Raw genomic sequence first — 25,071 nt, forward strand, 5'->3', positions numbered from 1 at the left:
CTTATGTACTGAGATAAGGACGAGGTTACCACGGACCCTGATGGAGGATCCAGAACCAGGCCCGTCGGGAAGCCCTCCGAACAAGCGGAGGAGAGTCCACCCCGCTCCTCCCTTCATGCCCGCGAGGCCTGTGGACCCCTCATCCCCCTCGCCAGACCCTAGAGAGGATACACCGATGGATACAGCGACGGGGACGGATGACGACGGTGGCGATGACACAACGGACATCCCGTCATAACCCCCCCCTCGGGCTTCTCCACCCGACGAAATTGGCTCCTTTCACACCATGATAACCAGGGCATCCGAGCTCTTCCAGCTCTGCCCTGAAGAACAGAAAAAGGATGGGTTTCTTTACCAACGACGAGAGGCCAACAGGAAGACGGTCCTCGCGGTGCCGTTGCTCGATGACATATGGGACTAGGGGCTGGCTATCCTCAAGAATCTTGGCGGGTGTCGTGGCGGGTGCCCTTCCACGACACCCGCCAAGAGGGACAGGTACAAGAAGAAGTACTGAGTCCCCGATGCCGCCCCCTTGTGCCTCGGGCCCAGCCCACGCCAGACTGTGTAGTCTTGGCAGCGGCCAAGAAGAAAGCAGCGGGTGCGGCGGCTTCAGCTTCCACTTCCCCGCCGGACAGCAAGGGCAAGAAGTTGGACTCCATGGGACGACGAGTAAGGCGGCCAATGCCTTAGCGTTCGTGGCCCGCTACGACAGGGAGCTTTGGTTCAAGATAGCTCTCCTGCTAGACTCTCTGCCGGACGACAAGAGTACAAATTCTGCAGAAAGGAGAGGTGGCATCGGATCACACCATAACGGTGGAAACGGACATTGCCGATACCGGATTTCGCCAACTGGGCAACGGGGTTTGCCTCCGACGGTGAGGATGGCTCAAGGCGACTGACTTTCGCCAGGACGTCCAGACCAGAGTGTTGGATATGCCGTTCGACTGCAACAACCTTTTTGGGAAGATGGTGGACGAGTCGCTCCAGGCCATCAAGACCGACTCGGAGACGGCCCGGACACTAGGGGTACTTCAACAACGACGGCCCTTTCGGAGCTCCGGAGGCAGACAGGGTGCCTCCAAGGGATCCAGCGGTGGCTCTTCTACAAACCGCCAGGCGGCCCGCTCCTCGTCCCAGGAGGCCTACAGAGGTCGCGGCAAGCATGGGGGATCCCGCCGTCGTCGTCAAGGAGGCCAAGGCGGCAAGGCCTCCTCCAAGCAAGACTGAACCGGCCGTGGCGTCGGGCCCCCACCGAAGCACCCCGGTGGGAGGCCGGCTGACGAAGTTCGTCAGCGTGTGGGAGTCCATCTCCACCGACCGTTGGGTGCTGGACACCATGGCCAACGGGCACTCACTGGAATTCCAAAAGAAGTGTCCTCGCAGTCCTCCCATGGCCAGGAAGGAGAATCACGTCCCTCAACTGCTGTTGGAGGTAAGGGCGATGCTCAAGAAACGTGCCATCGAGCTCGTCCCCAGGAGGCTCCGGGGCTCCGAAGTGTACTCAAGGTACTTCCTCGTCAGAAAGAAGACAGGCGATTGGCGCCCCATCCTGGACCTGCGTCGGTTAAACAAGTACATCAAGGCGCCGAAATTCAGGATGGTCACCCTCCAGCACGTGCTGGGACAGCTGGAGGAGGGCGACTTCCTATCGTCGTTGGACCTGGAGAATGCTTACTTCCACATCCCCATTCTAAAAGGACACAGAAAGTTTCTCAGGTTCGTGGTTCAGGGGCGCCACTACCGATTCAGAGCCCTGCCGTTCGGATTACAGTCGGCACACAGAGTATTCACCAAGTGCCTGGCACCAGTGGCGGCGCGGCTGAGCCTGCAGGGGATCCACGTCTACCCCTACCTGGATGACTGGCTAATCTGGGCAAGGGCAAGAGAACTCACCGTCGAACACACAGCGAGGACCGTCCGGCTGCTCACGGAACTGGGATTCGCCATCAACTACCCCAAATCCCACCTGGTTCCGTCGCAAGTAGCACTGTTTCTGGGAGTGAAGCTTAATACAGTGGGGCAGAGGAGAGGACGAAGGCCATTCTGGGAAAGGTGCAGCGCCTGCTAGCCACTAACGTGGCCAGGGTGAGGTCCATCAAGTCCCTCCTCGGGATGATGTCCTCATGCATCTATCTTGTCCGCTACAGGAGTTCCTCGACGCCCGCTGGTTTCAGGCGACGGGCTGCTTCGAAGACAGGATCCCTCTCGTCGGGCGATCCTATGGTGGGGTACCCGTGCACACCTCACTACAGGCACGGACTTTCAGACCCTGGTGTTTCAGGAGACGGTGATAACGGACGCCTCTCTGGAGGGTTGGGGGGCCCACACTGGAGATCTCCATGCAAGAGGCCTTTGGCTCCCGGAGGAGAGGTCTCTCCACATCAACATTCTGGAGCTCCGAGCAATGTTCTGTGCGCTCAAGTCGTTCCTTCCGTCCCTCAAGGACAAAGTGGTGAGGATCTTCACCGACAACACCACCACGATGTTCTACATACGGAAGCAGGGAGGCACCAGATCCCCAGTACTATCCAAGGAGGCCCAGGATCTGTGGCACTGGGCCGTCGCCCAGGGGATGTTTCTGGTTCCCTTCCACTTGGCAGGAAAAAAAAACACCATCGCCGACTCACTCAGCAGGGAGCTGCGCTCGTGCCACGAGTGAGAACTACGTCAGGACCAGGTGGATCGGCTCTTTCGGCGATGGGGCACGTCTACCCCTACCTGGATGACTGGCTAATCTGGGCAAGGGCAAGAGAACTCACCGTCGAACACACAGCGAGGACCGTCCGGCTGCTCACGGAACTGGGATTCGCCATCAACTACCCCAAATCCCACCTGGTTCCGTCGCAAGTAGCACTGTTTCTGGGAGTGAAGCTCAATACAGTGGGGCAGAGGAGAGGACGAAGGCCATTCTGGGCAAGGTGCAGCGCCTGCTAGCCACTAACGTGGCCAGGGTGAGGTCCATCAAGTCCCTCCTCGGGATGATGTCCTCATGCATCTATCTTGTCCGCTACAGGAGTTCCTCGACGCCCGCTGGTTTCAGGCGACGGGCTGCTTCGAAGACAGGATCCCTCTCGTCGGGCGATCCTATGGTGGGGTACCCGTGCACACCTCACTACAGGCACGGACTTTCAGACCCTGGTGTTTCAGGAGACGGTGATAACGGACGCCTCTCTGGAGGGTTGGGGGGCCCACACTGGAGATCTCCATGCAAGAGGCCTTTGGCTCCCGGAGGAGAGGTCTCTCCACATCAACATTCTGGAGCTCCGAGCAATGTTCTGTGCGCTCAAGTCGTTCCTTCCGTCCCTCAAGGACAAAGTGGTGAGGATCTTCACCGACAACACCACCACGATGTTCTACATACGGAAGCAGGGAGGCACCAGATCCCCAGTACTATCCAAGGAGGCCCAGGATCTGTGGCACTGGGCCGTCGCCCAGGGGATGTTTCTGGTTCCCTTCCACTTGGCAGGAAAAAAAAACACCATCGCCGACTCACTCAGCAGGGAGCTGCGCTCGTGCCACGAGTGAGAACTACGTCAGGACCAGGTGGATCGGCTCTTTCGGCGATGGGGCAAACCCCGGATCGACCTTTTTGTGACGGCGAAGAACTCCAAGTGCCAGAGGTTCGCCAGCAGGTTCCCGCAGCCGAGGAGCATGGGTAATGCTTTCTCGTTCCCTTGGGACGGCCTGTTTCTATACGCGTTCCCTCCGTTGCCATTGCTGCTCCGCCTCATCAACCAGCTCAAGAAGTCCAGGTGCAGAATGATCCTCGTCGCACCGGCGTGGCCGAGGCAGATCTGGTTCCCGGACCTTCTGGACTTGTCAACGTCCCCACCAGTCAAGCTGCCGGCGGACGTGGATCGTCTCTCCAGAGAAGGAGGTGCCATTCTTCATCACGACCCGGAGTCGCCGAACTTGCAGGCCTGGCTCCTGCAGCACTAGAGTTTGGAGGGTACAATATCCCGGCTGACTGCAGAGAGGTTCTTGCAAAAGCCAGGGCGTCCTCAACTCTCAAGTGCTACGGACATAAGTGGAAGAGGTTCTCTGTCTGGTGCCGTGCACAGAAGATTAACCCTCTATGGATTACGGCCCCTCAAGTACTGCCGTACCTACTGTCGCTGGCCAAAGCTGGACTGGCTCACGCCTCCATCAAAATACATCTGGCTGCCATCTCCCGATATACCAGCACTACAGGACGGGCGTCTTTGTGGTCTCATCGCCTGGTGAAGAAATGTATGAAGGGACTATTCCGATCGTTCCCGGCGGTGAAGGCTCCTGCCCCGGCGTGGGAGCTCAATGTGGTGCTGACCAGGCTCATGGGGGCCCCATTCGAGCCTATGCATTCAGCGCCTTTGAAATTCCTGTCATGGAAGACAGAGTTCCTCGTGGCCATCACCTCTGCACGTCGAGTGGGAGAGATCCGGGCCCTGTCTTGCAAGCCTCCATACTTGACTTTTCATGACACGAGGGTGGTGCTGAGGACGCACCCCTCCTTGTGAGCCCAAGGTGCCGTCGGACTTCCACCTCAACAAGCCCTTGGTGTTACCAGTTTTCTTCCCGTCGCCTTCGACGCCGGCCGAGAGGACTTTGCACTCGCTGGATGTAGCTAGAGCGCTGAAGTTCTACGTGGACCGCACAAAGAGTTTTTGGAAGACGTCACCGCTGTTTGTGAACTTTGGGTCTGTGAATCAAGGGAAGGCTCTCTCGAAGACTTCCATTTCCAGATGGCTCTCCGGCTGCATCATGCACTGTCACCGGTTGGCAAACCGACCGCTGCCCGGCCGTCCGAGAGCCCATTCGACCAGAACGATCGCTGCTACCACAGTGTTCCTGTCTGGTGTGCCCCTGCGCGACATCTGCAGGGCTGCTACGTGGAGGTCGACGCACACCTTCACAAGATTCTACTGCGTCGATCGGGACTCCAGGGAGGAGTCCAGGGTCAGCCAAGCAGTGCTGCGCAACCTGTTCGCCGAAGGTGAGCCTGGTGAGGAGGTAAGAATTGCTTAATGTTGAGTTTCGGATGTAATGCTTAATGTTGAGCCTTTGCCAACTCCCGTGGTTGTGCATGTGTGTACTGCTATGTATTCTTTTATTCATGAGCATGTGAATCCATGCCAGACCCCATGCTGGAGAAGGAACAAGTTACTTACCTGTAACTGTTGTTCTCCAGCATGGGTCTGGCATGGATTTACATGCGAACCCTCCCGCCTACCCCTCTGCGGCTCTTCACTTGGGCTTACTGTCACTTTGCGTGCTACCAACACTGAGGATGGCTGCCAGAGGCGGGGATTAGGGAGAGGGCAGTCATTGGCTGGGGGCAGTATGACCCAGAAATCAGTGATTGGTTACTACTAAGAAAGACAGATCAGAAACAAAACTCATACTGATTTTTTCTTTACCGAGGATTCCCAGCCTGACGACGGGGAATATTCATGAGCATGTGAATCCATGCTAGACCCATGCTGGAGAACAACAGTTACAGGTAAGTAACTTGTTCCTTGAATACTGCAAGTTGGAAATAGAGGCTGTGCTTAAGAAACAGGAGTTGGCACAACAAGTGGAGCTAAGAATAGAGATCTTGAACTCAAAGATAAGGACCTTGAACTCAAGAACCGGGACACTGAATGTCAGCGAATCCAGTTAGAGAAAGCTTGAGTGGAGACTTCAGCTAAACCAGTTGAGAGTGTCAGGTCCCCAGCAACCAAAGTTTATGAAAGATTTGGTTGGTGTGTATGCGGAGGGTTCTGATATCCTCCAATGGATTGAAGCATTTGAAATGGCTTGTGCAATTCATGATGTTGATAAGAGAGATTGGGAGTGTTTGTTAAGGAGAGCGCCTCAAACTGGATATGACTGTATTCTGAAACTGAGTGTGGAAGAAAGGGGTCAGCATGAAGTCTGCTTTTATTGCCAAGTTTGGCAAGACACCTACCCAGTACCTTAAGAGGTTCACGGATTTTAAGAAACGAGAGAATGTGTCTTGGATTGATTGGGTGAGTGCTGCGCACATGAACATGATGGGGTGGATTGATGGTTACAAAGTGAAAACGTTTGTTGACTTGTCCCACCTTTTGTTTTTTGAGCATTTTTTGGAAGCTTATTCACCAGAGCTGCGTCAGTATGTTGCTGACCAGAACATTTTGGACCCCTTTAAGCTGGCTAGGTTAGCTGACAAGTGGGTCTCCCACTGGGTGTGCCCTAAGGACTCCAGTGGGAAGGACAAGGACAAAGAAAAGGGGACCTCTCAGAAAGCTGAGGAGTCCCAGAAGCAATCACAGTCGGGTAAACCAGAACCTTCCTCAACCTAGTGGGGATAAATCTGTTGTGGGTGGGAGTAAGAGCAGTGGTCCGCCTGCTGCAAAGCATGGTCCCAGTGGCTCCAGTACCGTACCGCACACTCCTGGCACTTGTTGGGATTGTAGGGCTCTGGCTCACCGAAGAGGTGACCCCAAGTGTAAGGGTAAAGAACTTGGAGTCCAGGCTGTCAGCCTGACCTACCCCTACTCCGTACCTGAGGTGAAGGCCACTGTTCTCCCCTGCACTACTGGGATCACCTTCAGTGCTCCCGTATAGATTTCCGTAGTGTCCCTTGGGGCCTGGGATCAGTACGCAGAAGTACTGGTGACTATCCCACAGAACACTCATAGGTTTTGAAAAGTTTCCTCTAGAATGGCCAGCCTTCTACTGGTTTGAGAGGCACTGGGGCAAGCATGACAGTGGTGGACAGGACCCTGCTCAAGCCAGAGGACTATGTAGGTGCTCCTCTGAGAACCACCAGGTTAGCTGGTGGGCCTCCCAAATTATCGCCTGTAGCCTTAGTCAACATTCCGATTGGAGACAAGAGAGCAAAGCTTCCGGTCCTGGTTCAGGACAACGTGCCTGCGAACATTTTGTTAGGAAACGATTTGGTCAAGTTGGGGATGATCACGGATGGTCTACCCATGGCTGCTGTGGTGGTCACCCGATCACAGGTCACACCGGATCCGGCTGCGAGCCCGGTATCCTTGCCGATGGGGAAGCCCAAGGCACGAAGGAAACGGAAGAGTAAGAAGGCTACCTCTGTGGAGAGAGCCCCTGCTCTTCCTGCTGTTCCGACAGCACCCATTGGGATCCAGGCTCCGGATGGGCTGGATCCACCGGTAAACCCCATCTCAACTCCTGTGGGAGAAGAGCCAGAAGACTTTCCTGTGGGAGAGGTACTCAACCCAGAGAACCACCCCGACCTTCAATGCTTGTTAGCTGAAGGGGGACCCTCCCGGGCGCACTTTTGTAATGGACAGAGAGAGTGCCGCTCTCTCTCGAGGGTCTGAGGAAACAGGCCCTGCCCCAGGCACAAGGAGAAGTGCCTAGGACATTCCGGATCTATTGGGAGGATGAACGCCTTGTTAGTGAGCCCACTAAGCCTGAACCTGGTGCCGTCAAGAGGTTGGTGGTACCCCAGGTTTACAGGCCCTTCCTGCTGCACTTGGCGCATGAGGTGCCCTTAGCTGGTCTTCTTGGTACCAAGAAGACTAAGCAGAGGCTCTCCACCAATTTCTAATGGCACCAGATGGGAGTAGAAGTGGAGTCCCACTGCAGGACCTGCCCCACTTGTCAGTTGTCTGGCAAGACTAGAGGCAGTGTCATTGCCCCACTGCAGCCATTGCCAGTGGTTGACACACCGTTTGAGAGGGTGGGCATCGACATTGTCGATCCCCTTGATCCTCCCACTTCAGGTGGACATCGGTTCATCCTGGTCTTGGTTGATCATTCCACCAGGTACCCTGAGGCTATAGCCCGTCGGACTGTAACTGCCAAGGTGGTTGTCGGGGCTCTCCTGGACATTTCCACCCATGTTGGATTCCCTAAGGAGGTTGTCTCTGACAGAAGATCCAACTTCATGTTGAGTTACCTGAAAACCATGTGGAAAGAGTGTGGGGTAACCTACAAGTTCTCCACCTCTTACCATCTCCAGACCAATGGTCTGGTTGAGAGATTTAATTAAACTTTCAAGGGCATGCTAGGCGCTTTGTAAAATCCTCTAAGGAGGAAATGGGATCTCCTCCTGCCATGCCTGCTGTTTGCTTACAGAGAGGTACCTCAAGAGTGTGTTGGTTTCAGCCCCTTTGAGTTACACTTTGGACATCCCGTGAGGGGGCACCTTGCCTTAAGCAGAGAAGCTTTGGAGGCCACCCCTCCAGGTCCCACCAATCAAGTGGGGGACTATGTGAGTCCTCAGACGGCAGATGACACAGATAATGGGTCAGGTGACAGCAAATCTCAAGGCCAGCCAGGAACTGAATAAGTACTGGCATGACCTTATAGCCTCGCAAGTGGATTGGACTCCGGGACAGGAAATCCTTGTGATGGAGCCTACCAAGCCTCGAGCTTTGGCAGACAAGTGGACTGGACCCTTCAGGATTATCTCCAAGATGGGTGAAGTCAATTATCTGGTTGACCTGGGAGTTCCTGGGGTAGCCCCTCAGGTATTCCATGTTAACAGGCTCAAGCCTTTCCACAGGCGAGCAGAAGTCTCATGTCTCTTGCTAGCTTCAGAACAAGACGAGGATGAGAGTGAGCCCCTTCCTGATTTGCTGCATAGCAACCCTCAGGATGGCTCAGTGGAGGGAGTACATCTCTCTCCCGATCTGATGACAGAGCAGCAGAAGGCCTGCAGGGCTTTGCTCCGGCAGTATGCCTCTCTGTTTTCACTGACACCAGACCTTACACCGTGGTGTAAGCACGAGATTGACACTGGTGACAGTGTGCCTGTCAAAAGCAGGCGCTACTGTATGTCAGATACATTTAAGTTCCACACCCAGGCTGAGGTCGCCAAGATGTTGGATCTGGGTGTTATTGAACCCTCAACCAGTCCCTGTTCCAGTCCCGTGGTCCTTGTCCCCAAGGCAAGTTCCCAGGCAGGTACCAAGGATTGGAGGTTCTGTGTGGACTACTCAGGAGTCAATGCCGTCACCAGAACTGACACGCACCCATTTCGCCGGGCTTATGAGCTCGTGGACACCATAGGTGCTGCCAAATTTGTGAGCACCTTTGGCCTTACCTCAGGCTATTGGCTAATAGCTCTGATGGACCATGCCAAGGAAAAGACGGCATTCTCAACACCTGAGGGACACTACCAGTTTAGGGTCATGTCTTTTGGGTTGAATAATGCCCCTGCCACCTTCCAGAGATTAGTCAATCATGCGCTCAGTAGGCTGGAAGCATTTTTTGTGGCTTACTTAGACGACATTGCTGTCTACAGTTCCACCTGGGAAGAGTATTTGACACATATGGATAAGGTGTTGCAGGCCTTGAAAAGGGCTAACCTCACTATCAAGGCCACCAAGTGCCAGGTAACTCAGGGGAAAGTCACGTATCTTGGTCATGAGGTAAGAGGGGGTCAAATACAACCTCTCCCCAGTAAAGTACAGGATGTACATGACTGGGAGACTCCCACTACTCAAACCCAGCTGAGAGCCTTTTTGGGTTTCACTTGGTATTTTCGCAATTTCATGGCAGACTATGGAACCACAGCTGCACCCCTGACAGCTCTGACTTCACCCAAACAGCCTAGGACAGTTAATTGGACTGAAGACTGTCAGATGGCCTTTGATGGCTTGAAAGAAAGTCTGTGTAGGGCACTTGTGTTGTGTGCACCTGATTAAAGCAAGCCCTTTATCGTTCAAACTGACGCCTGCGACACTGGAATTGGAGCTGTCTTGTCCCAGTTAGATGACAAAGGAAGGGAACACCCGATCATATTCATCAGTAGACAACTCAAGGGTAGAGAATTCAGGCGGGCTACTGTTGAAAAGGAGTATTTCAGTACAGTTTGGAGCTTTAGGCGTTTTAGCCCCTACCTTAGGGGGTCTACCTTCAAGGTCCAAACAGATCATAATCCCCTGAAGTGGCTTATGCAGATGAAGGGTGAGAACCCGAAAACTGCTCAGGTGGTCCATTAGTCTGCAAGGGCTAGACTTCACCATAGAGCATAGACCAGAGAAGAGTCACGATAATGCAGATGGCCTTTCCAGAAGGTATGTTGACCGTCTGGATGAGGATGTCTATCTTGTGGGAGATTAGACACCCTAACCTCAGTCTGGGGGGGGCGACTGTGATGCTGGAAATTCATCGGAGGGTCAGGGCCTCCATATCCTTGACCTTTACTGCCTTTTTTTCGTGTGTTCTGTCGTGTTTTCTGTGCAGGAGTTCATGTGCGACTCCTGGCGGTGCAGCTCTCTCTTTTGGTTTTGGTGAACGAACCCATGGGATACCCTTATGGCACGCATGGGTAGGGGTACAACCCTGTGCCCCTAGTGTATGTTTTTGGGCACCTCTGGGTGTCCCACAGAGCAGGGTCTGGGCTGGTGGCAGCTCCGTGCTGAATTGACTGGTGGCCTGAGCATCCTCCATTTTGGGATGCCCAGGTCCTGTCATTGGAATCGGTAGATTCCTGATGGAAACAAGATGGCCCCCGTGGTCTCTTGCCTTCCATCACCTGTTACCTTGATCTTCTTGAAGTCCCGGGAAGCCCTGACTCTGTCCCTTCCCCCTGACTGGCTGTTGGGTGGAAGTTCCATATATGGAGATGTAATGAAGTGCTGACCAGATTGGCTGGTGCCTTCCCAATGACCGTATGTTGTGGGTATGCCTGTGGGTGGGACCTGGGGGAACGGAGTGTGTGACGAATACGCATTCTGTGTTGTGGGTGTCTAGTATCTGGTGTTTGGTACAATGACTGAGACAGCCCTGCCCGAAACTGGTATGAATGCAATGTGGAGTTTTGAATGGCTGGGTACTTGTCCCAATAAACATAACTTGTTGTGAGTGTCTGGAGAGAAGTGAATGGCCTGAATGCACTCTGAACCTAATTGGCTTCCTGCCTGCATGAATGCCCTTATGACCGATTGGTTGCCTGAGTGTGACCCAGCAGAATGAATGGGAGACCAACTAGTATATCTGGGAGCCTCTCACTGCTAGAATTCATGTTCAGAAGCTGAAGTCCTCCACGACGAGTTACTGGAGTAAACCTCCAGCTTAACCTTGAAGCTCTGCTGGAAGAGAAAAATTGCTGTTGCTCTCCTTCACAATCTGAAAGTTGCTGTGTCTCCAAGGACTGAGCCACAGAGGACTTGGTAAGGCGCCCTCTTCCCGAGCTATGAGAGACCATCGTGCACCAGCTGATCTTTGCCAAAGCCCCCTGGTAGACAGACCTATGACAGGCTGCAAACCCGAGACAGGGACTGCTGCGGAGTCCCAAAGAGAAGCGCCCGGACTGTTGTCGGCCACTGTCGACAACCGCCGTCGCCGACCTGAGCCGCCATGCTCCCTTTGCCTAAGAACTTCATTTGATCCAAGGACGGTCTCGTCTGCATCGCCGCCCGTCTTATCCCGCTGGAGAAGGCCTGACCGTCTACGCACTGAGGAGCATCCGCCGTTGGGTTTCCCGCCACCCGAAGACCACAGAGATGACGACGACTCGACGCCCTTGCCGGGCCACAGTTCTTCAAACTCTTTGCGGTCCAGAACTATCGAAACCGAGGTACCACGCACGCCTCTTCCTTGCAGGACATTTACGCTTCCCCTGTTCTCCGTTGGACGTTCGACGACCCGTGACTCCTGTCTTAAAGCGAGGACACTCAAGTAGGGCTGTCGATTCCCTGATGAGGAACGCTACAATGCCAGGTACTTTGGGGTTGCAGAACTATTGGAAAGTCTCTTGTGAAGAATATATGGACTGGGCTTGTGACACATCTTTATTCTACAGGTTGCCCAGGTGGGGGGATCTCCACACAGAACTGTGTTTAACAGTAGTGACCAGTATTCTGCCAATTATTCTAACCAACCGCTTTCCTCTTACCTCTATTGTTGGTTTCCTTTACAAACTTATTTGTGTGCAATTTAACCTTACAGTTGATGCACTTTAAAGAGATCTAACAGTAATTGTGGTACCACGTAGAACTGTATATTTGCCATTATAGATAACCAAGTACAAAGTGAGTTATCGTGATATTGTACATAACCTTGAATATTAATTATATAAAGTCTGTGTTTGAACTAATACAGTGTGCGGACATTCCTTTGTGGGTGCTTGGGGCTACATTGTACTTAAGAACCAGCCCGCATCACCTCCTGAGAAGCTAGGCCTTGATTGCTCGACCAAGTACCAATAATAGAGAATCTTGGGAGGGGTCCTCTGTGCCTCTCCTGTAACACATTGAGAGCAGAAGTACAGATGCCCCCCTCCGGTCCTTTACATTGGGCAACAACTAGGTTGGGGAAAATGCCATAGTTTGAGGGAAAAGCGGGGAAAATTACCGAAAAAAAGGTATGTGGTGGACATGGTTGGCTTGGTATAGCAATGGCTTCTCTGAATTTTGAGAAAAACAATGCTCCACTGCATTCCGCCGACTCTTGCAGTTAGGAAAGCACAAATATTTTGTAGTGTTTCACAAAACAAGCAACCACAAGTCAAACACTGAGCCAGGGTACACAGGAGTTTCATGCTTACGGCCTGAACAGACGTACTTAGCATGTGTAAATCAGGAAAACCAATGTGGTGAGGAATCGCAAGCATACATTTTTTGAAAGAGCACAGGAAGACCTTTTCAAGGGTAGGTGACTTGTGCAGGTTACAACAGTGTATGGTGCCTAAAGCAGCGACTAAATGTAGGGCACATTTGGGAAATGAACGGGGTGTGTGACAAAGGGCACCAGCAAATGGGTCGAAACCAGAGGTCGAAGTGGGCGGGAGCGGTCGGGAGCGGTGCTCCCATACTTTTTATTTTTAAGTTTCACCATTCCTATCCTTTTATTTTGAAAAGAAACCGTTCTGGAATGGTTTAGTTGTAAAATAAAAGTGTAGGATGAAGTTGAAGCTTGCACTTCAGTGCACTGCACTATACAATCTCATAAATAGCAGGTGTTTTTGTTTGGGGGTTTGGATTGTGTGTGGAAGGGGGCACAGGGATGGGGTGTGGGGGGTGTGGGCCAGACCGGTAGGGAACATAGTTCCACTACTTCTTTTCATACACTTCGACCACTGCTCGAAACGTTATGAAAACCACACAAACACAACAAACGTAATACCTACCTGCGTTCCCACACGTGTCCCGATGAAAACGGTACCTCACATGTGTGGGTGCACCTACCTGGGTGCCAAGGGGAAAGCCGAAAACACCCCTAACCCCAAGTCTTTTCCGACAGCTGAATTTCACGATTTTTCCAGACGGGCACACCATACAGATATGGGCCTCAGGTGTCCAACACACCAAGGAAAACAGGGAACCCCATGAATTTCCAAAAAGAGGACACAAGTGGGTATCTGCAGAGGTCTGACTTGTGCAAATCGGCCCAGAATTTACCCAGAAATCCTGGCAAAGTCCGAAATGTGGTGAAAAAAAACAATTTTCTGCACATATCACTCGGTTCACCCACCGTAACACGCAGCCAACAACACATGGCCTACCGTCCTGTGTTCCCAAAGCTGTCCCGATGAAAACAGTACCTCACATGTGTGGGTGCACCTACCTGGGCGCCAAGGGGAAAGCCTAAAAGACCCCTAACCCCAAGTCTTTTCCGACAGCTAAATTTCACGATTTTTCCAGACGGGCACACCATACAGATATGGGCCTCGGGTGTCCAAGCCACCAAGGAAAACAAGGAACCCCATGAATTTCCAAAAAGAGGACACCCGTGGGAATCCGCAGAGGTCTGACTTGCGCAAATCGGGCCAGAATGTATTACCCATAAACCCGGCAAAGTCTGAAATGTGGTGAAAAACCCCAATTTTCCACACATTTCACTCGGCTCACCCACCGAAATACGCTGCAAATAGCACATGGCCTACCGTCCTGCGTTCCCACAGATGTCCCGATGAAAACAGTACCTCACATGTGGGTGCACCTACCTGGGCGCCAAGGGGAAAGCCTAAAAGATCCCTAACCCCAAGTCTTTTCCGACAGCTGAATTCCACGATTTTTCCAGATGGGCACACCATACAGATATGGGCCTTGGGTGTCCAAGCCACCAAGGAAAACAAGGAACCCTATGAATTTCCAAAAAGAGGACACCCGTGGGAATCTGCAGAGGTCTGACTTGTGCAAATCGGCCCAGAATTTATTACCCAGAAACCCTGGCAAAGTCCGAAATGTGGTGAAAAAAACAATTTTCCGCACATATCACTCAGCTCACCCACCTAACACACCGCCAACAACACATGGCCAACCGTTGCACGTTCCCACAGGTGTTCCGATGAAAACAGTACCTCACATGTGTGGGTGCACCTAGCTGGGCGCCATGGGGAAAGCCAAAAACACCCCTAACCCCAAGTCTTTTCCGACAGCTGAATTTCACGATTTTTCCAGATGGGCACAAAATACAGATATGGGCCTCGTGTGTCCAGGCCACTAAGGAAAACAGGAAACCCCATGCATTTCTGAAAAGAGGACACCCGTGGGAATCTGTGGAGGTCTGAATTGCGCAAATCGGCCCAGAATGTATTACCCAGAAACCCTCTGGGTAAGCGAAAGCGACATATCCTTCAAAGACCTTTGTATGTCCCTGTGTTGTTTGCACTTGTTGTTAGTAGAGTTTCTACCTGGTAAGCAAGGCAATCAAATCACAGAGGCAGCAGGAAGGAGTAGAACCCAGCATACTCTAGCTCACCTCTTGAATATCTATACTTTCACGGGCCGATGTTTGCTCATTTGATGGTAAGGGTTAGTTTGATGGGCAGTTTTTCATGGACAAAAGTGGAGCAGAGATCAAAAATAGGATCCACTGTAACAGCAATAGTGTCGGAATGAATGATAATTCATCATTGACAGAACGCTCTGAAAAAGTAGCATTAGAAACTTCACTAAAGATGTCTAGTTCCTCGGCCGATGCAGCAGCAAAACTCTCCAGGTCAGGACTAGTCGAAATGTCAGTGTTAGGAATAATAAACCTAACCGGCTTGTCATTCCTCAGAGTGGCGGCCAGTGCTCCTCCCAGGGACTCCCATTGCAGATTTAAGCAGAGTTTCAAAAGTGAATTATTATTGTCTGTGCCAGATGAAGTAGAGGGAGAGCTAACAATGGGTAGGGCACTTGTCGGTGAACAAACAGAGGAGGATGCACCATGTGTGTGAAAGAAAATAACAATCATTTTAAAGTGATCTGAATTAGACTGATGAAGTTTAACACCTTGTTTCTTAGTGCCCTATTTAGTCTCTGCGTGGCCCTGGAGAACAAGAGATGGATCGTCGGAACGGACTGCAACATTTCATTCATAAAGTCCTTTCGATGATGTTGAATGACACTGCAGTGCGATGTGTAGACCTTCTCCATAATGCGTAAGGGCGAGGCAAAGGGGGTTTCACCAACTTCTCTTTAGTCGTTCTTGTAGCAGAGACCGTCATGTTGACCGTCATGTTGCTAATATGTTGGCTCACTGTCAGTGTCCACAGTAATTGCGTAAAACAAAAGGGGGCGTAAGTTGACTTATTTATAACGCATTTAAATAGAATGAACAATGATCACCACGCTATCAATTGTGTTCTCAGGAAGTACTAATCACAAACTGAGGCCAATAGCTAATATCGAACCCAGTAAAGACTGTACAGGCAAGTCAAAATGAGCTCCAGTCAGAATAACGTGGACACGCCAAGGACAAGCAAATCCACACATTTGTCCCTTTCAGTTTGCTTAATATAACTCAACTGCCCATCCTGCTTGGACTACACAGACTGCTCCAAACTTTGCTCTGGACTTCACCAGGCCGGGTGCACTGATGCGCTCTCAGGTGGATTTTAAAGCCCAATCTCAGGCCAGATTGATAAGCACCAAATCCTCAAGGGGAGCCAAACAAGCGCCACAGAACAGAACTCCCAACTGCACAGACTGCTCCAAACTTTGCTCTGGACTTCACCTGGCCGGGTGCACTGATGCACTCTCAGGTGGTTTTTAAAGCCCAATCTCAGGCCAGATTGATAAGCACCAAATCCTCAAGGGGAGCCAAACAAGCGCCACAGAACAGAACTCCCAACTGCACAGACTGCTCCAAACTTTGCTCTGGACTTCCCCCAGATGCAGGTGCTGACACACTCTCAGGTGCATTTTAAAGCCCAATGACAGGCCAGATAAATAAGCACCAAATCAGCTATGAGAACCAAACCAGCACAAAAGCACCGAACTACTGACTGCAGAGACTGCTCCAAACTTTGCTCCAGACTTCACCTAGATGCACATGCTGATGCGTTCTCAGGTGGATTTTAAAGCCCAATGCTATGCCAGATAGATAACATATCCTAAAATGAACAATACAAATTTAGTACACTTGGCATCAGACAAAAGAGCATTGGCCTTTCAAAAAAACTAATCAACAATAGAAAAATAACCTGAGAGAGGACATAAAAAGGTGCTCATCTTTTTATCCCAGCAATATGTAGTGAAATATTCCCTAGAAAACAAAATCCTGATATGCGCATGTGCTTAGATGATAATTGTATGCGTCTTGTGGGTAAGTGTCTGCACTGGAAACGTGACAACCTGGGTAAAATCCTGGTTGCCAAATACTTGAGCAAGATTGCCGACCTCAAAAACAACCAAGAGGATTGCGTCCACCCTTTAAAAAAAGTTACACTGTCCACCCACATGTATCCTTTACTTGTGTCCTGAAAAGCAGCACATGGCCACAATCAGGGAAACATAACTGCACTAGTCTCCAGGATTGAAACCTCTCTTGCCACATCCTGGGCAGATATACAGGACTCGCTTGCCCTCTCAACATTCCCTCTCCTCAACCTCACGTCTGGCTTTCAACAATACCCTGCTTTTTAAAGTTGATTTGAAAAATACACATACCATTGTAAGGTACTCATTCAAATATATAAATAATTTTAGAAATATGTTAACCAAAAATGTACAATTGTGGCATTATTCCCCCATCTTGACTGGGAGACTGCAAATACCAGAATGCAATTCAACAAAATGCAAAGAAATGGTCTTGGGGTTTTGGAAATGTATTTGCAAGACTTATAACAACATGCAATGTGTGAAAAGGTTACCTGTTTGTGTTTCAGTGTTTTACAAATGCAGGGTTCATATATGATGTGATGAAAATATCACATTCTACCAAAAATGAACTCTTTTTTGGTGCATTAAATATGAACATCATTGTTATTGACCTGGAAGAGAGTGTAGATTTAGGCAGCTAACTGGTGCTTGTGTGTGCTTTCAGAACGAACATTCCTATTTGCATTTCTTAACAGAGAAACATTATGAACATCTCCTCCAAAACAATGGTCTCTTAAATGAACCATCATTGTAAATCGCCCCCAATAATGCGCTACTTGAAGAAAGCAAGTGATAATCAGTCATTAAAGGGCCTGCAACATCTGATGGACTTCTGGGAACAGGTGTCTCTCTCTCTCTCTGGAGAGCCACTGGAGGTTGGAAGGTGACACGGCTTCTGACAGCAGGGCCCTGGGAAACTGAACAGACTGCCCATGCCAGCTCTGCTTAATGTATACTCGTGTTAAACCTGTTTCAGTTAAACCAGTTTTCAATTACAATGCTTAACTTATGACTGTTACCTTGTTATTCACATAAAATAAAAACACATTTGGGGCCTGATTTACAAAAATGTTTTCAATGGGACTTTCCCATGTTAAAACCTTTTTGTAAATCACAACCTTAATGTACTTAGTTTGTCTATTTACTTTGCTTACTATTAAATTGAAATGCTTTACTTTACCTCCAAAACATACATGGCAACTACTGTTATGTTCTAATAGCCTTATAGACCTTGGAAGGGGCCATTATCACTTGCGATGAAAAAAAATCGCCCCAACCAACTTATCGCCCTCAGCGAACTTGATGGCGGTTCATTATCCCGCCACTCGGTCTATAAGGCTATATTATTTGCATTACCAAAAGCGGGTCTAGTTTCTTCTAAAAATGGTTGCCACACCGACTTTGTTCAAAGTGAGACTGATTTTGTGAACTTGTTGGAAGGATAAGGTAATGGAAGTTGCATGGGGGCTCAATAAGATACAAGTGGCCAACCCACTGCTTTCTAAATGAAATAAACTGCTTATTAGGATTATGTCTGTGACAAACTGTTTGCACAATGAGTCCCTACTTGTACAAGGTGAGGATTCTCAGGGATTCTCTGTGTCTGGTGTCCTTTTTTATTTCCTTAACCACTTGATCGACTCCTAATTGCAAAGGTCTGAAACGTTTGAACGTGAACGCTGTTTTTTTGGGAACTCAAACTTCTCAGAATGCAGGAATGTTTTGCCATAGATAAAGTGTAACTACATTTGCGAACACTAGCAACGTAAATGTTTAAAATTTACTCAGATGTTGTTTAGCCAGACGTGGCTTCACAGAGCGCACTGCCAGAAGCGAACACTGTGCCATTTAGGAGTCTGTGCATTGTATATTTGATGGCCCTTGTTGTCCACGAGTCTCAAAGAAGAATTCTTCTCTTTTTTCAGTTTGGCAGCTTTATCCTAACAGCAGACTGCTCAAGAAAATGTGTGTGCCAACCCCTCAGCAACACTGTACTCTGTGTGGACTTCAAATGCTCAGGTGCAGCAACGTGTGGGATGCGGCTGGGGATCCGAGGCTGCTATAATAACGCAGGCCAGTGCTCTGTTGATGTACCGAAAAATAGCGGTGGATTCGGCATCGGAATCGGCATCGGCAACAACCAACAGCGTGATGGAGTGTATGGCCTGGTCTCTGCCTGCGATGTCAACTCCAAGAATTGGTTTGCTGTGGTCCTTGTATATAACAGGCCCTTCCTGCCTATACTTCCTAGTGTGGAATCGCTGTATGTCTTCTTCCAACAGACGTTCGTCAGTGTCACTACCACAAACATCCTCAATGTAAGTACTAACAATAGTGTTTTTCCAACTCAGTCAACTTGTCCTTGTACCTTAACCTTGAAATGTGTTCCCCTGACCATATCTAAAATGGCGCACATGGCATAAGCATGATTACAACGCCCACCACCTGCAGCCAAGGCGACACTAAAGGGGATTCTCCATAAAGGCAGAGGGAACTCTGGGAGATTATTTTTCAAATGACGGCTTTTCTGCAGGTTATATGCCTTTTTTTTAAAGACAGAAAAAAACAGAAAGATGTATAGACTAATCAAATCATAACAGCACTATGTTTTCACAGCACTATGTCATTTGCTCTGCTCCTGGTGTACTGATCCGAACCTGGGGATAAGGGCTCTGCTCAGTGAAGAATTCACTGACCGCATCATGTAAGCTAATTAGGAAGTAGAAAGGCAATGATGGAGACCTGTCACACATAGGAGTTATTCGTCCATGTATTGCTGTTCCAGTGTGGTCTGCATGTTAAAACATATGTGCATTGCGAAGAGAACTTTTTGGATGCTAGTCTCTGGGAAATAGAGGTTTCACGTTACAATCCAGGCACTACCCCATCACTGCAGAATGGACCATTCATGGCCGCTTCACCTTCTCAGATGATTACTTTCTACTGTGGGAAGTTGGTGACTGGTAGGTTTTTCGAACTCATGGGTGGATACAAAACATGAGTGCATTCCAGTTTCTCGTTCCTCCCACTTTTCATGTGCAACTCGCAGGTGGTTGCAGAGGTGAAATTGTAATCTGAAACGGTAATTGTGATTTGGAATGTCATCCACATACATTACAAATGTGAGTGATAGATTCACAAATATAACACATTTGCATTTTCTTGTTTTTGCAAAAGCAAAGCCTTTTCATAGACATGGCCAAGACTGCCAAAGTTGAAAAATTAATCTCCCAGGATGTTCCCTCCATAAAAAAACAAAGAATTAATAAAATATGCACAAAACATATTACATTCACAGACACATACATGCTGAGATGTACACACAACTTACAGTTGCCCATATGGTAGCTCAGTTTGTTGAGGGCTTGACACTGAGATACATCTGCAATCTGCAGGTTGTTGGATGAAATCGAGTAGCCTTTCACACATTCACCCATCCAAATCTAATAACAATTTTAAAATGTAGCTTGGCTAGGAATGGAGCTCAGCATGCTTAGTGACTCAACATGCACTTAACTGAAGTGTCCCTTCAAGGCCGAAACACGTCTTGCGTTGCTTGTGTACCTATGCAGAGTGAATGGTGCCCAGAAATGTGAGCATGAGGACTCACGTTGGTGCTGCGGCTTCCAGGCTTGTTTATTTGTAGTTACTTCTCCTTTGTAATGTACCTAACAATTTAAAAAGCAGTGACATCATATGCTTCCAGGTTGGATTCTGAGGTGCAGAAGCATTCACTAAAGCATTCCTTTTTGTTTGACCTTTTTTAAACCTGTGCAACAGTAAGCACTGTATTTGTGACACATCAAGTTCTGGGGTACCAGTGTTCTAGGGATGAATATTGATTTCTAAACCATCAATTATCCCCACACCTCTAATACACCAGAATGTATCTGAGCAGATTGGAATAAACAAGTATACAATTAAAATTATAAACGTCCATGTCTAATTTTGGTAACATGGACGGAACAGCAGGCTTATCTCCTCTAAAGCTTGTGGATAGTTGGTTAGTTGAAACACAGCAAAAATTCAATTATTACCCAATGATAAAAGGAGTGTCCAGTTAAGGTTAAATTAAAATATCTACTTTATTACAACAGTCTAACAGTACAAAATACAACCCATAGTGTAAAGGAATGCATAGGACAGACAGTTTCAAAGAAGGAAAAGGGGAGCACTCTGGATACTGACAGGAGGGTAGACGGTGTGGCTAATAACCACCACAGTTAGTTAAGGCTTCTTGGCTGCAACACAAAGGCACCAAATGGTCTTAAAATATCTCTAGGGGCCTTCTGCGAAGGAACAGGGGGGCAGAACCACAATGTAATTTTTGCGTTTATTAATCTTGGTGCTCGGCAGGGTCGAGTCGGCTTCAGGGCACTTTGCAGGCTTTTGTGACAGAGTTCAAGATGGGAGTCAGCTGCGGGTATCAGGCAGCAAGACGGTTGCGCGAGCGAAGCTTGACAAACAACTGCAGGCTGGTCTACATGGCGCTCAGTGTCAGGAATCATTGTCTCAGTGATGATCAGTGGTTCTGAAGCACTGGTTGAGACATCTGAGATGTGTTTAAGTGACTGCTGCATTGACAACAGTCAGCATTTCAGTCGCTGTGGATCAAGGAACTCAAATGGCTTGACAATGCCTTTAAAAGGACAATGAAGGTGAAAGGTGGTAGATGCTTGTTGAGACACTTCTCTCAGCATCTTCAATGGGCTTGTATCGTCCTTTAAGCTGTATGGTTCAACTGTTGGGAGTTGCTTCAGCCAGCTTCCTTGTCATTCATATCTGGTTCAGAGACTTTTTGGCACTCCCTGTCCAGAGAGCTTGCTGCAGAGCCTAGCAGGGCACGCTGTGTGTTGGTTTGGTACTGATTCTCGAGCAGCTGGAGGTCCTCTGAGTTCTTTTTCTCCCTCTGTTCCCTCGAATAATTTAGGGGAGGGATACTTTTTACCTCTTTGGATATCCTGGCCTTCCTTCACTGTTTAGAGATATAAGGCAGACTGTGCCTCCAGCAGTATCCAAGGTTGAGTTCGACTTTCTTACTTCTTGTCAAGTCCTCAGATGATCTGCCAAAAGAGGGGCTCAGCCCTCTTTTAAAGCCAAGTGGGCCACAGTGCTTGGTGTAGACTAAGCCTTCCTTAGTGAACCAATCCTGGGGTCCCTACCAGTTATCTTCTGTATGTGTGAGTTCATAGCCAGAATGCTTTTCAAAAGGAAGGGTAAGGGCATGAAAACAGGATAAAGTTTTGCCCCATAACTAATATGGCAGAACCCTTCTCCCAACAGAAAGAACTCTTGGCTCACTCCCTTGTGTTTCTAAGTCCAACCCATCATCCTGTCTGTTGTGTTCAAACAAAGAGTCTCTCTGATTAATGGTCCTCCCTGTGTGGATCCTATTAAAGCGGCAGGTCTCCCTTAAAGCTGCTGAGAGACTGGTGTCCTTCAGCAGGGTGATCTTCTATAACAACAGACCCAGACCTGACAGTTCACTGCCATTGATACTGAGGCGGGAGATGGCTAAAGGTTGACACAGTTACATGTGAAAGGTTGTTGGTCTTCCTGTCTCCTTTGTTATCATCTGTCGCCAGGCCTCTTCTGGGCCTGTTTGAAGTAGCCCCGGTTAGTATTATAATGGCTACCACCAGCTCCAGGGCTTAACAAAAGAGCAGAAAAAATAGAGCCTTCGTCAGTTAATAAGGCTGAGCATGGCAGGGGGAAGTTTGGTCTCCCCTTTCCTAAAATGACATTGTGCCCTCCCCAGCTGTCATCATTCCAACTAAATATGACAGGGGCAGACTGTGCCTGTATGCATTTTCAAGCCCAGAATAACCAGGTCCATGCGCTTATTTTAGTGTGAGCATAGGTAAATGGGTGTGCATTAGTCCCAGACATTTTCCTGAAGTCAGCCTACCATCATTCCATTTAATTAAAACATTTTAAAAAGTCCATGTGAGACAACGCCCACCATGCGTATGTTTGAATACCTTACATGCCCCCATGCCTCAACATGTGAAATACAACCTACTTAGGGTTTGGTTTGTCATCTATGCAAAAGTACCAGCTTAGGCCATCTGCATTTCCATGCTAGGAGCCTGGTTTGTGCTGGATGACCGTATCTAATCCCTGTAGGGATATGGCCCAGCACAAAAGCTTAGGGTTCTTCTCTTGCATGGCCATCAACCATCTAATGACCTAAAGATGTAGGGTTTAATCTTCTTTACTGCTCACACGACTGCATAAGCTTCTTTTTTTAAAATCAACCCAGTTCATTTCCCTTTTTGTTAATTGCCGGCAAATGCAGGCGATAGGCTGCTCTACCCCTTGAGCGTTCAGCTGCACTAACACTGCTCTAACACTGCTCCAATCCCAAAATCACAGACACCTTTCTTGATAATAAACTCCTGACCATAGTCTGGTACTTTCACTACTGGGGCCCTGTAGAATCCATCCTTTAAATCCTAAAGGAGGTTTGACAGGCGGGGGTCCAAGTTACTTTCTTTGGCATTTTCTTCAAAGTTACATCCTTTAGGGTCATGGCAATGGTCCCATACCCCATGATCAATGATTGGTAGTACACAGTTAGACCTAAGAAGGCTCTCACCAGTGTCTGTGTGGTAGGGATGTCCCAATCCTTCAGACCCTGTACCTTGGCTTCAGGAGGTTGTTTCCTACCTCCATCCACAAGGTGGCCTATGTATTTCACTGTGGCCTGCGCTGTCTGACACGTTGTGGTCTTGATAGTCAGATATGCGTTCTGCAGCACCTTAAGCACTTGTTTCAAGTGGGATAAGTGGTCCTCCCAGGTGTGAGTGAACACAGTAATGTTGTCTAACTAGGTGACACTGATGTTTTCCAGTCCAGACAAAACCTGATTAACCATCCTCTGAAAAGTGGCAGGGGCATTCTTCAATCCGAACGGCATCACAATGAACTGATAATGTCCTTCCGGGTTTGAAAATGCTGATCTCTCTCTTGCTCTGTCAGTCATTCTGACCTGCCATTACCCTGCTGTGAGGTCAAAGGTACTCATGTACATGGCAGCACCGAGTTTGTGAATGAGTTTGTCTGCCTGAAGTATGGGGTGTGCATCTGTCTTTGTGACATAATTGAGCTCCCTGTAGTCCACACAAAAGCAAACTTCAGTCTTCTTACCACTGGTCTTTTAGGGACCAGTAACACTGGGCTAGCCCAGAGGCTGTGGGATGGCTCCATGACCCCCAGGGCCAACATCTTGCAAATTTTCTCCTTGACGGTGTCCCTTAGCTTATTGGACATCCAGTGAATTCTGCTTTTCACCGGTTTACTGTCTTTAGTGTCCACATCATGGGTTTACCAATCTGCACGACCTGGAGTCAGCGAAAACAGGCTGGGAAACTGTCCCAGTAAAAACAGCAACAGTCTGTCAGTTGCTTTTCTGATAGGTTAGTTGCAAGCTTGACACCTTCAACTGACCCATCTGTAGCTTCAGTGTGCACAAGGTCTGGGAGGGGATCGGTCGCCTCCTCAGCCTCTCATCTGTCACTAATGCCATGACCAAGTCATCCCAGGAATAATGGGGTTTTAGCCGTTTGACATGAAAACCCTGAACATATGTTTAGGCCCTTTCACGTCAGTGAGATAATTTACCTCCCTGACTTTTGCCAGCACACAGTATGGCCCAGTCCACTTGTCCTGAAGGGTACTGGGCTTGACAGGTCCTTAATCCACATCCACTGGCCTGGAAAATAAACAGTCACTGTGGTCATGCCAGTGCTTAATCTGCTCTTGATCAGCCTGTAGGTTCTTTGTTGACTGTTCCATGTACTTTGTCATTCTAGACCGAAGTACATAGTCCACCACATCTCATGTGGGGGATTTGGGGTTGCCCTCCCATACCTCTCTTACTAGACGGAGGGACCTCATACCGAGAATCCAAACAGAAGCTCAAAGGGGCTAAAACCTACTCCATTTTGTGACACCTCCCTCTAGACGAACAGTAGGCATGGCAGGAGAATATCCCATTTTCACCTCAGGTGCTCTTCCAAGCCACCTAGCATACCTTTCAGGGTATTGCTGAAGCGCTCAATAAGCTTGTTCATTTGCGGATGGAAAGATGTGGAGAAACGGTGGGTGACTCTACATTCTTGTCACATAGCCTTTATATGCGCTGATATGAAGTTTGTTCTCCTGTCAGAAATGACTTTCTTGGGGAAACCAACATAGGAGAATATCCCAATCAGAGCCTTCATGGTCTACCACCGCCAAGGTGTAGCTGTTCCCTAAACTGGTTTGAAGATTAAAAGGGCCCACAATGTCCATACCTATTATCTCAAAAGGGTGCCCAACCACAGGTAGTGGAATTAAGGGGGCCTTGCCGGGACCACCTGACTTGCCAGATGCTTGACAAGTCGGGCAGGACTGGAAAAATTCCTTAACTTTTACACCAATCTCAGGCCAGTAAAAGTGTGCCGAAAACTGGTCCGATGTCTTAGTTACTCCCAAATGGCCCACTAAAGGAAACTAAAGAAACTTTCTGTGGCATTGGGGAATCACCAATCTCTTG

At 49.1% G+C, this 25,071-nt stretch overlaps 1 protein-coding gene across 1 annotated transcript in view; it reads left to right on the plus strand.

Moving 5' to 3' along the window:
* The window catches only part of LOC138533319 (IgGFc-binding protein-like), a 198,558-nt gene that overhangs the window by 131,212 nt on the left and 42,275 nt on the right, over positions 1 to 25,071 (plus strand). Inside the window, exon 7 of the mRNA XM_069641139.1 lies at positions 18,458 to 18,850. Coding sequence (XP_069497240.1) covers positions 18,458 to 18,850 — 393 coding nt within the window. The remainder of the gene's footprint in view (positions 1 to 18,457; positions 18,851 to 25,071) is intronic.

Source organism: Ambystoma mexicanum, chromosome 1p, assembly GCF_040938575.1.
Source record: "Ambystoma mexicanum isolate Mex_15411 chromosome 1p, UKY_AmexF1_1, whole genome shotgun sequence".
NCBI lineage: Eukaryota > Metazoa > Chordata > Amphibia > Caudata > Ambystomatidae > Ambystoma > Ambystoma mexicanum.